The 15113-nt window shown below is 41.7% G+C and overlaps 1 protein-coding gene across 2 annotated transcripts in view; it reads left to right on the top strand.

The window, feature by feature from the left end:
* The window catches only part of LOC139767132 (extracellular signal-regulated kinase 2-like), a 288409-nt gene that overhangs the window by 262445 nt on the left and 10851 nt on the right, over positions 1–15113 (top strand). For both annotated transcript variants that reach the window (XM_071696155.1, XM_071696154.1), the window contains exons 7-8: positions 5520–6106; positions 6259–6476. In XM_071696155.1, the coding sequence (XP_071552256.1) occupies positions 5520–6106; positions 6259–6476 (805 nt within the window). The remainder of the gene's footprint in view (positions 1–5519; positions 6107–6258; positions 6477–15113) is intronic.

Raw genomic sequence — 15113 nt, forward strand, 5'->3', positions numbered from 1 at the left:
TAACTGTGAATAAAAGCAAGGTTATTACATTCAGTGGTTTTGAGGGACAAGTTAGTTAGGATGTAAGTTTGAATGGAGAAAAATTGGAGCCAGTGAAGTGTTTTAGATATCTGATAGTGGACCTAGCAGCAAATGGAACCACTGACGTGGAAGTGAGTCGTGGGGTGTAGGAGGGGGCAAAGGTTCTGGGATCGATGAAAAATGTGTGGAAAGAGAGAACGTTATCCTTTGGATAATTTTTATTTTTTTTTATTATACTTTGTCGCTGTCTCCCGCGTTTGCGAGGTAGCGCAAGGAAACAGACGAAAGAAATGGCCCAACCCCCCCTCCATACACATGTATATACATACGTCCACACACGCAAATATACATACCTACACAGCTTTCCATGGTTTACCCCAGACGCTTCACATGCCTTGATTCAATCCACTGACAGCACGTCAACCCCGGTATACCACATCGCTCCAATTCACTCTATTCCTTGCCCTCCTTTCACCCTCCTGCATGTTCAGGCCCCGATCACACAAAATCTTTTTCACTCCATCTTTCCACCTCCAATTTGGTCTCCCTCTTCTCCTCGTTCCCTCCACCTCCGACACATATATCCTCTTGGTCAATCTTTCCTCACTCATTCTCTCCATGTGCCCAAACCACTTCAAAACACCCTCTTCTGCTCTCTCAACCACGCTCTTTTTATTTCCACACATCTCTCTTACCCTTACGTTACTCACTCGATCAAACCACCTCACACCACACATTGTCCTCAAACATCTCATTTCCAGCACATCCATCCTCCTGCGCACAACTCTATCCATAGCCCACGCCTCGCAACCATACAACATTGTTGGAACCACTATTCCTTCAAACATACCCATTTTTGCTTTCCGAGATAATGTTCTCGACTTCCACACATTCTTCAACGCTCCCAGAACTTTCGCTCCCCTCCCCCACCCTATGATCCACTTCCGCTTCCATGGTTCCATCCGCTGCCAGATCCACTCCCAGATATCTAAAACACTTCACTTCCTCCAGTTTTTCTCCATTCAAACTCACCTCCCAATTGACTTGACCCTCAACCCTACTGTACCTAATAACCTTGCTCTTATTCACATTTACTCTTAACTTTCTTCTTCCACACACTTTACCAAACTCAGTCACCAGCTTCTGCAGTTTCTCACATGAATCAGCCACCAGTGCTGTATCGTCAGCGAACAACAACTGACTCACTTCCCAAGCTCTCTCATCCCCAACAGACTTCATATCAAGGGTGTAAGGTATGTGTATGAGTAGGAAGAGAGGAGAGTGGACAGTTCCAAGTGAAGGTTGGTCTGTGGCAGGGGTGTGTGATATCACCATGGTTGTGTAAGTTGTTTATGGGTGGATTATTGAGGGAGGTAAATACAAGAATCTTGGAGAGGGGTGAGTACGTAGCCTGTTGGGGGATGAGGGGGGGCCTGGGAAGTGAGGCAGTTGTTCACCATTGATACACCTATGTGGTTAATGCGAGTGAGAAATTGCACAATTTGGTGGCTGAGTTTGGAAGAGTGTGTGGAAGAAGAAATTTGAGAGTAACTGTGAATAAAAGCAAGGTTATTACATTCAGTGGTTTTGAGGGACAAGTTAGTTAGGATGTAAGTTTGAATGGAGAAAAATTGGAGGCAGTGAAGTGTTTTAGATATCTGATAGTGGACCTAGCAGCAAATGGAACCACTGACGTGGAAGTGAGTCGTGGGGTGTAGGAGGGGGCAAAGGTTCTGGGATCGATGAAAAATGTGTGGAAAGAGAGAACGTTATCCTTTGGATAATTTTTATTATTTTTTTTTTATTATACTTTGTCGCTGTCTCCCGCGTTTGCGAGGTAGCGCAAGGAAACAGACGAAAGAAATGGCCCAACCCCCACCATACACATGTATATACATACGTCCACACACGCAAATATACATACCTACACAGCTTTCCATGGTTTACCCCAGACACTTCACATGCCTTGATTCAATCCACTGACAGCACGTCAACCCCGGTATACCACATCGCTCCAATTCACTCTATTCCTTGCCCTCCTTTCACCCTCCTGCATGTTCAGGCCCCGATCACACAAAATCTTTTTCACTCCATCTTTCCACCTCCAATTTGGTCTCCCTCTTCTCCTCGTTCCCTCCACCTCCGACACATATATCCTCTTGGTCAATCTTTCCTCACTCATTCTCTCCATGTGCCCAAACCACTTCAAAACACCCTCTTCTGCTCTCTCAACCACGCTCTTTTTATTTCCACACATCTCTCTTACCCTTACGTTACTCACTCGATCAAACCACCTCACACCACACATTGTCCTCAAACATCTCATTTCCAGCACATCCATCCTCCTGCGCACAACTCTATCCATAGCCCACACCTCGCAACTATACAACATTGTTGGAACCACTATTCCTTCAAACATACCCATTTTTGCTTTCCGAGATAATGTTCTCGACTTCCACACATTCTTCAACGCTCCCAGAACTTTCGCTCCCTCCCCCACCCTATGATCCACTTCCGCTTCCATGGTTCCATCCGCTGCCAGATCCACTCCCAGATATCTAAAACACTTCACTTCCTCCAGTTTTTCTCCATTCAAACTCACCTCCCAATTGACTTGACCCTCAACCCTACTGTACCTAATAACCTTGCTCTTATTCACATTTACTCTTAACTTTCTTCTTTCACACACTTTACCAAACTCAGTCACCAGCTTCTGCAGTTTCTCACATGAATCAGCCACCAGTGCTGTATCGTCAGCGAACAACAACTGACTCACTTCCCAAGCTCTCTCATCCCCAACAGACTTCATATCAAGGGTGTAAGGTATGTGTATGAGTAGGAAGAGAGGAGAGTGGACAGTTCCAAGTGAAGGTTGGTCTGTGGCAGGGGTGTGTGATATCACCATGGTTGTGTAAGTTGTTTATGGGTGGATTATTGAGGTAGGTAAATACAAGAATCTTGGAGAGGGGTGAGTACGTAGCCTGTTGGGGGATGAGGGGGGCCTGGGTAGTGAGGCAGTTGTTCACCATTGATACACCTATGTGGTTAATGCGAGTGAGAAATTGCACAATTTGGTGGCTGAGTTTGGAAGAGTGTGTGGAAGAAGAAATTTAAGAGTAACTGTGAATAAAAGCAAGGTTATTACATTCAGTGGTTTTGAGGGACAAGTTAGTTAGGATATAAGTTTGATTGGAGAAAAATTGGAGGCAGTGAAGTGTTTTAGATATCTGATAGTGGACCTAGCAGCAAATGGAACCACTGACGTGGAAGTGAGTCGTGGGGTGTAGGAGGGGGCAAAGGTTCTGGGATCGATGAAAAATGTGTGGAAAGAGAGAACGTTATCCTTTGGATAATTTTTATTTTTTTTTATTATACTTTGTCGCTGTCTCCCGCGTTTGTGAGGTAGCGCAAGGAAACAGATGAAAGAAATGGCCCAACCCCCCCTCCATACACATGTATATACATACGTCCACACACGCAAATATACATACCTACACAGCTTTCCATGGTTTACCCCAGACGCTTCACATGCCTTGATTCAATCCACTGACAGCACGTCAACCCCGGTATACCACATCGCTCCAATTCACTCTATTCCTTGCCCTCCTTTCACCCTCCTGCATGTTCAGGCCCCGATCACACAAAATCTTTTTCACTCCATCTTTCCACCTCCAATTTGGTCTCCCTCTTCTCCTCGTTCCCTCCACCTCCGACACATATATCCTCTTGGTCAATCTTTCCTCACTCATTCTCTCCATGTGCCCAAACCACTTCAAAACACCCTTTTCTGCTCTCTCAACCACGCTCTCTTTATTTCCACACATCTCTCTTACCCTTACGTTACTCACTCGATCAAACCACCTCACACCACACATTGTCCTCAAACATCTCATTTCCAGCACATCCATCCTCCTGCGCACAACTCTATCCATAGCCCACGCCTCGCAACCATACAACATTGTTGGAACCACTATTCCTTCAAACATACCCATTTTTGCTTTCCGAGATAATGTTCTCGACTTCCACACATTCTTCAACGCTCCCAGAACTTTCGCTCCCTCCCCCACCCTATGATGCACTTCCGCTTCCATGGTTCCATCCGCTGCCAGATCCACTCCCAGATATCTAAAACACTTCACTTCCTCCAGTTTTTCTCCATTCAAACTCACCTCCCAATTGACTTGACCCTCAACCCTACTGTACCTAATAACCTTGCTCTTATTCACATTTACTCTTAACTTTCTTCTTCCACACACTTTACCAAACTCAGTCACCAGCTTCTGCAGTTTCTCACATGAATCAGCCACCAGCGCTGTATCATCAGCGAACAACAACTGACTCACTTCCCAAGCTCTCTCATCCCCAACAGACTTCATACTCGCCCCTCTTTCCAAAACTCTTGCATTTACCTCCCTAACAACCCCATCCATAAACAAATTAAACAACCATGGAGACATCACACACCCCTGCCGCAAACCTTTGGATAATATCAAATACTATATTTGTTCATTTTATTTTATTATACTTTGTCGCTGTCTCCTGCGTTAGCGAGGTAGCGCAAGGAAACAGATGAAAGAATGGCCCAACCCTCCCATATACACATGTATATACATACACGTCTACACACACACACGCACATATACATACTTATACATTTCAACGTATACATATATATACATACACAGACATATACCTATATACACATGTACATAATTCATACTTGCTGCCTTTATTCATTCCCGTCACCACCCCGCTTTATACTTATAATGTAAATTATAAAGGTGTTAGATACTTCTTATGGTAATTATAAGCACCTCATGGATAAGGGGCATAATGCAGTCCAAGAAGTTTTATCTGAATATTGTATGTTTTGTTATAGTATGTTCTTAGAAAATTTTGTTTTTCTCTTCTTGCACATGAATGAGATTATTATGGTGGGAGGATCATCTTCGTAAAGATGGGTTAAATGATACAATTTTTGGCAGCATTATTGGATTAACCAATTTAGCTATGAATGATTTGGCTTCTGTGTTTCATTGGTGTATTTTCAGATACTCATTTGCATGTAGGCTCCATCTCTTTTAAGATGAAATTCAAGTTACTTTACTACTTTCTCATTGGATGATGAGAAGCAGTTTTGTCCAGGCAAACTGACTTCTCTGTTGTGCCTGTTTATCAGCACTCCATCCACTCTGCAGTTAGGGTTGTCTTTCAGTTTATGAACTAAACAAGTTAGGAACATGAAAGGAATGGAGCTTTGGCTAGAAATTGCAAAATATTCTCATTTGTCATGTCTTCCAGTTAGGTTCTCTAATTTTCACATATAGCACTCAGAATGGTGGAGTTCTTTAGAATTGCACATGCCAGGATTCATATATGTATGTATGTAAACATTGAAGTGGTAGTGTAAGAGGTTTTAGTTATATTGGAAAAAATAGGCATAATGGGCAGACATCAATGTAGGTCAACAGTTTTTTATGATAACTCTTTTTCACCAGATTTCACAATGCTGCCAATGAGCCATGCTTAGAACATGCAGTGGTACCATGTATTCGTGATGACGTGCAGCTTAGTGTAGACATCTACCGCAACAAACTATATGAACTAATAGCTTCTCGTAAAACCCGTTTAAAGAATTCATCAAACAATGACAGGGCTAATGGTGTCAGTAGTTCAAGAGGGACTTCCACCCAAGTGGGTGTTGGTCATAGTCACTCCAAAGATCACAGCAACTCACACTCTAAGCGTAATAACCAAAATACTTCAAATACTCAAAATGCAAACAAACTCAGTCCAGTAAAAGGAACACAATCATTACACACAAGCCAACCAATCAAGGTCAAAGTTGTAGCACACCGACTAGATAGACAATCTGTCCCTATTGTAGAAGAATGTGCCCGTCAGTCGTCCAAAGACAGTGATAAATCTTCAGCCAAGTCTTCAGCCAAGTCATCAGCTAAATCATCAAGTAGCTCTAGTCCTGCCAGCAATGGTCGTCGTAAATCTATATCCCCAGTCATCTTTCAACCTGGAGAGTTAACTCCAGAGAAGAGACGTGAGCGAATTCACTGTCAGCATTCCTCAGGTTTGTAAAATTCTTTAGCTCTGCTAACATTACAGATGATAGTGAAAGGTGAAAAATATTATTTTATTATTGTGCAGTTACTGTAAATGTCACATAACTTGAAAGTTTACCTTAGACTTGGCCCACAAAGGAAAATACACACCTTGTTTCAGATGCTTCACAGAGGCATCGAAGCCTTGATGGACTTGTGGCCATGCCTGGAGGTGTCCCTGTTGCACGGTCTGGAGGAGTGACAGTTACGCTTGGAGAAGCAGGTGGGGAAGATGGATCGGGTGAGAAGCGTGGGCCTTTCACTCGGTCTGTATCCCTCACCTTCCCAGGAGCGGATGAGGGTTCACCCACCAAGGTTATTACTAGTTATAATAAACAAGTGAGTATGTTACTGTATACTAATATGTAGTTGAACATATCTTGGGATAATTTCAGAGAATCATGGCAAATGGTTTCGTGAAAAGAAAGTAGGTTGTAAAAGTCTTGAGCAAGATAAAGTGTGTTAAAGCAACTAAAAATGATGGGATTGTAGTTGAATTTTGTAAGAAAAGGATTGATTGCTGTTTATTGATTAGGTTATTATTGGTGATTTTCCATAGAGAATTGGCAGAATTCCTTTATGGTAATGGATAGTAATGCTGTTGAATTTTGTAAGAAAGGGGGTGACTGTGTTGTTGATTGGTTATTTAGGATTTACAGTGTATTATAGATCATGATAAGGTGTTTAGGGATAGGTAAGTGTTCAAACTACAGAGTTACAAGTTTTTTAAATGTACCTGGTAAGTTGGTGATTGAGATGATAGTGGCATGTACAGAGCATCAGTCTGAGTAAGAACAATGTGGTTTTAGGATTGGTAGATGAAGTTTGGATCAGGTGTTTGCTTTGAAGATGAATGTGTGTGTGAGGTCATGAGAGAAACTGAAGAATTTGTGTGGATATGGAAAGACCATATGATATGGACAATAGGAGAAACTTTGTTGAAGTTGTTACAAATATATGGTGTAAGAGAAAAACTATTAGAGAGAGTGAGGAGTTTTTATCAAGAGTGGAAGTGGGTAGAGATTAGGGTGAATGGGTTTGTGGCAGGTGTTTGCTGATGCCTCCATGTCTGTTTAATTTGTTTATGGATGGGATGATGAAGGAGGTAAATGCAAAGGTCTTGGAGAGAGGGACAAACATGCAGTTTGTAGGGGGTGATGGAGCCTTGGATGTATCAGTTGTTTGTTGTTGACTTGGTTCTGGTGGAAGTTTTGAGTGAGAAACTGCAAAAGTTGATGTTTGAGTTTGGGAGAGTGTGTGAAAGAAGAAAGATAGAGAAAATGTGAATAAAATGTTATTAGGTTTAGAAGTGCAGAGAAACAGGTTAGCTAGGGTGAGTTTGACAGAAAAAACTTGAGAGAAAGTGTGGTTATAAATACCTAGGAGTTAACATAGCAGGAAATGGAACCATGGAAGCACAGGTAAGTCATAAGGTGAGTGAGGAGGTAGATTGTGTGGAAAGGGAAGTCACTATCTGGGAGAATAAGTGTCATGTTTGGAGTTATAGTAGTCCCAACACTATTGTATAGGTGTGAGGCATAGACTAGAGATGAGTATGTATGTTAGAGGGTGAATGTGTGGGAAATTAGATGTTTGAGAACGGAGTGTGGTATGAGGAGGATTGTTAAAGTAAATACTAAGGCACGAGAGAGGTATGGTCATAAGAAGACTATGGTTGAAAGAGCATAAGAGTGGGTGATGAAATGGTTTGAACATATGGAGAGAATGAGTGAGGAGAGGTTAACAAAGAGGTTATATACATCTAGAAGTGGAGGGGACAAAAAGTGGGAGACCAGATTAAAGATGGAAAGATGAAGTGGATGATATTTTGAGTGGCATGGGCCTCAACATGCTGGAGGGTGAATTGCATGCATTTGACAGATTGAATTAGAGCTCTGTGGTATATAGGGGCCATTGTGCTGTCAATGGAGTGAATCAGGGAATATGACACAGCCAAGGGAAACCACAGAAAAGTCTGTGAGGGCTGTGGTTTTGTTGCATTATACACATGACAGCTAGAGAATGGATGTAAGCAAATGTGGCCATTTCCTGGAGACTTAGGAAACAACAAACATATATGAAAGAAAAAGAAAAGAAATAAGTTTATAAAGAATATTAATTTATTTATTTATTATACTTTGTTGCTGTCTCCCGCGTTAGCGAGGTAGCACAAGGAAACAGACGAAAGAATGGCCCAACCCACCCATATACACATGTATATACATACATGTCCACACATGCACATATACATACCTATACATTTCAACATATACACATATATACGTACACAGACATATACATATGTACACATGTACATAATTCATACTTGCTGCCTTTATTCATTCCTGTCGCCACCCCACCACACATAAAATGACAACCTCCTCCCCCCACATGTGCGCGAGGTAGCACTAGGAAAAGACAACAAAGGCCACATTCGTTCACACTCAGTCTCTAGCTGTCATATATAATGCACCGAAATCACAGCTCCCTTTCCACATCCAGGCCCCATAGAACTTTCCATGGTTTACCCCAGACGCTTCACATGCCTTGGTTCAATCCATTGACAGCACATCAACCCCGGTATACCACATCGTTCCAATTCACTCTATTCCTTGCACGCCTTTCACCCTCCTGCATGTTCAGGCCCCGATCACTCAAAATCTTTTTCACTCTGTCTTTCCACCTTCAATTTGGTGTCCCACTTCTCTTTCCCTCCATCTCTAGCACATATATCCTCTTTGTTAATCTTTCCTCACTCATTCTCTCCATATGACCAAACCATTTCAAAACACCCTCTTCTGCTCTCTCAACCACACTCTTTTTATTTCCACACATCTCTCTTACCCTTACATTACTTACTCGATCAAACCACCTCAAACCACGTATTGTCCTCAAACATCTCATTTCCAGCACATCCACCCTTCTCCGCACAACTCTATCTATAGTCCACACCTTGCAACCATATAACATTGTTGGAACCACTATTCCTTCAAACATACCCATTTTTGCTTTCAGAGATAATGTTCTCACCTTCCACACATTTTTCAACACTCCCGGAACTTTCACCCCCCTCCCCCACCCTATGACTCACTTCTGCTTCGATGGTTCCATCCGCTGCCAAATCCACTCCCAGATATCTAAAACACTTCACTTCCTCCAGTTTTTCTCCATTCAAACTTACCTCCCAATTGACTTGTCCCTCAACCCTACTGTACCTAATAACCTTGCTTTTATTCACATTTACTCCCAGCTTTCTTCTTTCACACACTTTACCAAATTCAGTCACCAGCTTCTGCAGTTTCTCACCCAAATCAGCCACCAGCGCTGTGTCATCAGCGAACAACAACTGACTCACTTCCCAAGCTCTCTCATCCACAACAGACTGCATACTTGCCCCTCTCTCCAAAACTCTTGCATTCACCTCCCTAACAACCCCATCCAGAAACAAATTAAACAATCATGGAGACATCACGCACCCTTGCCGCAAACTGGCATTTACTGAGAATCAGTCACTTTCATCTCTTCCTACTCATACACATGCCTTACATCTTTGATAAAAACTTTTCACTTCTAACTACTTGCCTCCCTCACCATATATTCTTAATAATGAATGATAAAAGAAATCAATGGAACTCAGCCACACCTGGGTTTCAATGGCCTTCAATTTTAGATTTGAAGCATTGTGTATGTAAATATTGTATGTAAATGAGGTAAGTGGAAACTATTTCTGCTATAAGCCATAGCAGTGCGACTGTAGATTGTAATGGAAGAACTTGTGTATGTAGATTGTAATGAAAGAACTTGTGTATGGGGTTTGTTGCTTGAAAGGCTTGCAGAATTGTAGGAATGCATCTTCCCAGAAGGCTGGGCATGAGCTACCACAGTGAACACAGAGGTGCATGTTACACACACTAATAGATGCTTCAATGAAATAGGGAGAAATTGTAGTAGTCTCTTGTTAGGCAATAGTTTTGAGAATATTTACTTAAGAATTTTTGATAAGTTTTTGAGCTTGAAAAAGCAGGATACTTGCTGAACTGTTTGGGGAAACTGAATTTGAAATATGTTAGGGTTATCTATCTATATCTCTGACACCCCTTCCCTGTAAGAACTCCCATCAAAGGGTGGCCATGGCAAAAGAGTCTCCACTTATACCAGCCCTTACATACCTCCCTCACATATACCATTCCACGATTTCCTCTAATATTTCTCATCCTCCAGCATTTCTCCACCCTATTTACCCATGTCACAGATGGTCTTCCACTCACACCAACCCCTATGATTGTACTTTCATACACTCTCCTAGTTACTCCAAGTCATGCATTCTGTGCACATGCCCAAACCATCTCAAAGTATTACATTTCACTCATTCTACTGCTCCACAATTCACTCTTTTTGCATTCCCTGCCTTACCACATCTCTCTTACACCCTTTCATTTCTTTCTTCATTCCGTCTAGTCACACCAAATGCTCTTCCCAAATGGCTCATATCCATGGCCTGGATTCTTGACCTCTGTGACTCATTCCATGTCCTTGTTTCTGCTGCATAGGTTAGGGTTGGGAGGACTGTGCTGTCCCTTAGTCCACTTTTCACTTCCATACTTACACCTCTATCTTTCATTATTCTATTTAGTGACCAAATAACTCTCTACCCTGTACTGCTGTCTCCCGTATCTCTCCTTCCATATCACTGTACGTACCCAAGACAGCTCCTAGATAATTAAAATCTCTCACTTCTTCCAGTCTTTTTCCCCCATATCCACAGCACAATTTAATACACTTTTCTTTCACTCTGTATGGTTTTACAAAGTCTGTCACTGTTTCCTTTCAAACACAATTACTTTTTATGGACATTCCAATTTGAAAATCGTCAGCATACCTCTTAAATCACATGATCTTTTGAAGAAAATGTTTTTGATTAGAATAGAGATTGTATCATTTACATACTATTTACTTTTGCCCAAGACTTATGGAAATATTTATAACTTTATTGACCCCAAAGCTCAAGGTGTAATAATTGATGTTGCATGTGAATTTCCATCTTGACAAACATTTAGACTGTCTCTTTCCGATAAGATATTTGTTGATTTATATCAAGGGAATTTTTATGATTTGTCAGTACTGTATCAGTCTTCAGCTGAATCATGCATCCCATGTTTTTGCATCCTGTCACATTCTGAAAAAATTCCTGATCATTATCTCTGCTAATTAGTGTCAGATTTTGATAAAACTTCCTTAAGACTAAAATTTTATTAGATTTTTTCCTTTCAACAAAGTTTTAGCTCTAAGAACAGCATTGAATTGATGATTTACAATAGTTTTACCTCTCTACCTTCCAGGACATAAATTACTGCATGTTACAGGTCTTTGAACTTTTCAATTTTTCTTATTCTGGCTAAAAAATCCTAGGGGATAGGGGTGAAAGAATACTTCCCGCACATTCCCCGCGTCTCATAGAAGGCGACTAAAGGGGACAGGAGCAGGGGGCTAGAAACCCTCTCCTCCTTGTATTTTAACTTTCTAAAAAGGGAAACAGAAGAAGGAGTAATGTGGGGAGTGCCCATCCTCTTCGAAGGCCCAGATTAGGGTGTCTAAATGTATCTGGATGTAACCAAGATGAGAAAAAAGGAGAGATAGGTAGTATGTTTGAGGAAAGGACCCTGGATGTTTTAACTCTGAGTTGAAATGAAGCTCAAGGATAAAGGGGAAGTGTGGTTTCTGAATGTCTGGGGAGTAAAGTCAGGGGTTGGTGAGAGGACAAGAGCAAAGGAAGGAGTAGCACTACTGAAGCAGGAGTTGTGGGAGTATGTGATAGAGTGTAAGAAAATAGACTTTAGATTGATATGGGTAAAACTGAAAGTGGATGGAGAGAGATGGGTGATTATTGGTGCCTATGCACCTGGTCATGAGAAGAAAGATCATGAGAGGCAAGTGTTTTGGGAGCAGCTGAGTGAGTGTGTTAGCAGTTTTGATGCATTAGACCAGGTTATAGTGATGGGTGATTTGAATGCAAAGGTGAGTAATGTGGCAGTTGAGGGTATAATTGGTGTACATGGTGTTTTCAGTGTTGTAAATGGAAATGATGAAGAGCTTGTAGATTTGTGCGCTGAAAAAGGATTGGTGATTGGGAATACCTGGTTTAAAAAGAGAAATATACATAAGTATACGTATGTAAGTAGGAGAGATAGCTAGGGAGTGTTATTGGATTATGTGTTAATTGATAGGTGTGTGAAAGAGAAACTTTGGATGTTAATGTGCTGAGAGGGGCAACTGGAGGTATGTCTGATCATTATTTTGTGGAGGCGAAGGTGAAGATTTGTAGAGGTTTTCAGAAAAGAAGAGAGAATGTTGGGGTGGAGAGAGTGGTGAGAGTAAATGATCTTGGAAAGGAGAGTTGTGTGAAGAAGTACCAAGAGAGATTGAGTGCAGAATGGAAAAAGGTGAGAGCAAATGATGTAAGGGGAGTGGGGGAGGAATGGGATGTATTTAGGGAAGCAGTGATGACTTTCACAAAAGATGCCTGTGGCATGAGAAAGGTCAGGGGGTGGGCAGAGTAGAAAGGGTAGTGAGTGGTGGGATGAAGAAGTAAGATTGCTAGTGAAAGAGAAAAGAGAGGCATTTGGACGATTTTTGCAGGGAAATAGTGCAAATGACTAGGAGATGTATAAAAGAAAGAGGCAGAAGGTCAAGAGAATGGTGCAAGAGGTGAAAAAGAGGGGAAATGAGAGTTAGGGTGAGAGAGTATCATAGAATTTTAGGGAGGATAAAAAGATGTTTTGGAAGGAGGTAAATAAAGTGCGTATGACAAGGGAACAAATGGGAACATCTGTGAAGGGGCTAATAACAAGTGGTGGTGAAGTGAGAAGGAGATGGAGTGAATATTTTGAAGGTTTGTTGAATGTGTTTGATGATAGAGTGGCAGATATAGGGTGTTTTGGTCGAGATGATGTGTGAAGTGAGAGGGTCAGGGAGAATGGTTTGGTAAACAGAGAAGAGGTATTGAAAGCTTTGCGGAAGATGAAAGCCAGCAAGGTGGTGGGTTTGAATGGTATAACAGTGGAATTTGTTAAAAATGGGGTGTGACTATGTTGTTGACTGGTTGGTGAGAATATTCTTTGTATGGATGGTTCAAGGTGAAGTGCCTAAGGATTGGCGGAATGCATGCATAGTGCCATTGTATAAAGGCAAAGGGGATAAAGGTGAGTGCCCAAATTACAAAGGTATAAGTTTGTTGAGTATTCCTGGGAAATTATATGGGAGGGTATTGATTGAGAGGGTAAATGCATGTATAGAGCATCAGACTGGGGAAGAGCAGTGTGGTTTCAGAAGTGGTAGAGGATGTGTGGATCAGATGTATGCTTTGAAGAAAGTATGTGAGAAATACTTAGAAAAACAGATGGATTTGTATGTGGCATTTATGGATCTGGAGAAGGCATATGATACTGTGGATTGAGATGCTTTGTGGAAGGTATTAAGAGTATATGGTGTTGGAGGTAAGTTGCTAGAAGCAGTGAAAAGGTTTTTGTTGAGGATTTAAGGCATGTGTACGAGTAGGAAGAGGGGAAAGTGATTGGTTCCCAGTGAATGTTGGTTTGCGGCTGGGGTGCGTGATGTCTCTATGGTTGTTTGATTTGTTTATGGATGGGGTTGTTAGGGAGGTGAATGCAGGAGTTTTGGAAAAAGGGGCAAGTATGTAGTCTGTTGTGGATGAGAGGGCTTGGGAAGTGAGTCAGTTGTTGTTCACTGATGATACAGAGCTGGTGGCTGATGTGGGTGAGAAACTGCAAAAGCTGGTGACTGAGTTTGGTAAAGTGTGTGAAAGAAGAAAGCTGAGAGTAATTGTGTCAATTGGGAGGAAAGTGTTTTAGATATCTAGGAGTGAATTTGGCAGCGGATGGAAGAAGTGAGTCACAGGATGGGAGAGGGGGCAAAGGTTCTGGGATCGTTGAAGAATATGTGGAAGGCAAGAACGTTATCTTGGAAAGCAAAAATGGGTATGTTTGAAGGAATAGTGGTTCCAACAATGTTATATGGTTGCGAGGCATGGGCATGGGTTGTGTGAAGGAGGGTGGATGTGTTGGAAATGAAACGTTTGAGGACAGTATGTGGTATGAGGTGGTTTGATTAAGTAATGAAAGGGTAAGAGCGATTTGTGGTAATAAAAAGAGTGTGGTTGAGAGAGCAGAAGAGGGTGTATTGAAATGGTTTGGTTACATGGAGAGAATGAGTGAGGAAAGATTGACAAAAAGGATGTATATGTCAGAGGTGGAGGGAACGAGGAGAAGTGGAAGACCAAATTGGACATGTAGGGATGGAGTGAAAAAGATTGTGAGCGATCAGGGCCTGAACATACAGGAGGGTAAAAGGCATGCAAGGAATAGAGTGAATTGGAATGATGTGGTATACCGGGGTCTACATGCTGTCAATGGATTGAACCAGGGCATGTGAAGTGTCTGGGGTAAACCATGGAAAGTTTTGTGGGGCCTAGATGTGGAAAGGGAGCTATGGTTTCAGTGCATTGCACATGACAGCTAGAGACAGAGTGAACGAACGTGGCCTTTGTTGTCTTTTCCTAGTGCTACCTCGCACGCGCAGGGGGAGGGGGTGCCATTTCATGTGTGGTGGGTTGGCGACAGGAATGGATGAAAGCAGCAAGTATGAATATGTACATGTGTAGATATGTATATGTCTGTGTATGTTTATGTATGTATACATTGAAATGCATAGGTATGTATATGTACATGTGTGGGCATTTATGTATATACATGTGTATGTGGGTGGGTTGGGCCATTTTTTCATTTCTTGCACTACCTCTAAAGCAGGAGACAGCAACAAAGTATGATATAAAATATAATATGTTTTATTCCTCTTTTATTATATAATTCTTTTTCATTTTTATATCTTTTAACATTTTGTAAATGCAGATTATACTATCATGGTATGAATGCACATGGAAACTCTAAACCAGGAGCAAAG

Source organism: Panulirus ornatus, chromosome 59 (assembly GCF_036320965.1).
Source record: "Panulirus ornatus isolate Po-2019 chromosome 59, ASM3632096v1, whole genome shotgun sequence".
Taxonomy (NCBI): Eukaryota; Metazoa; Arthropoda; class Malacostraca; order Decapoda; family Palinuridae; genus Panulirus; species Panulirus ornatus.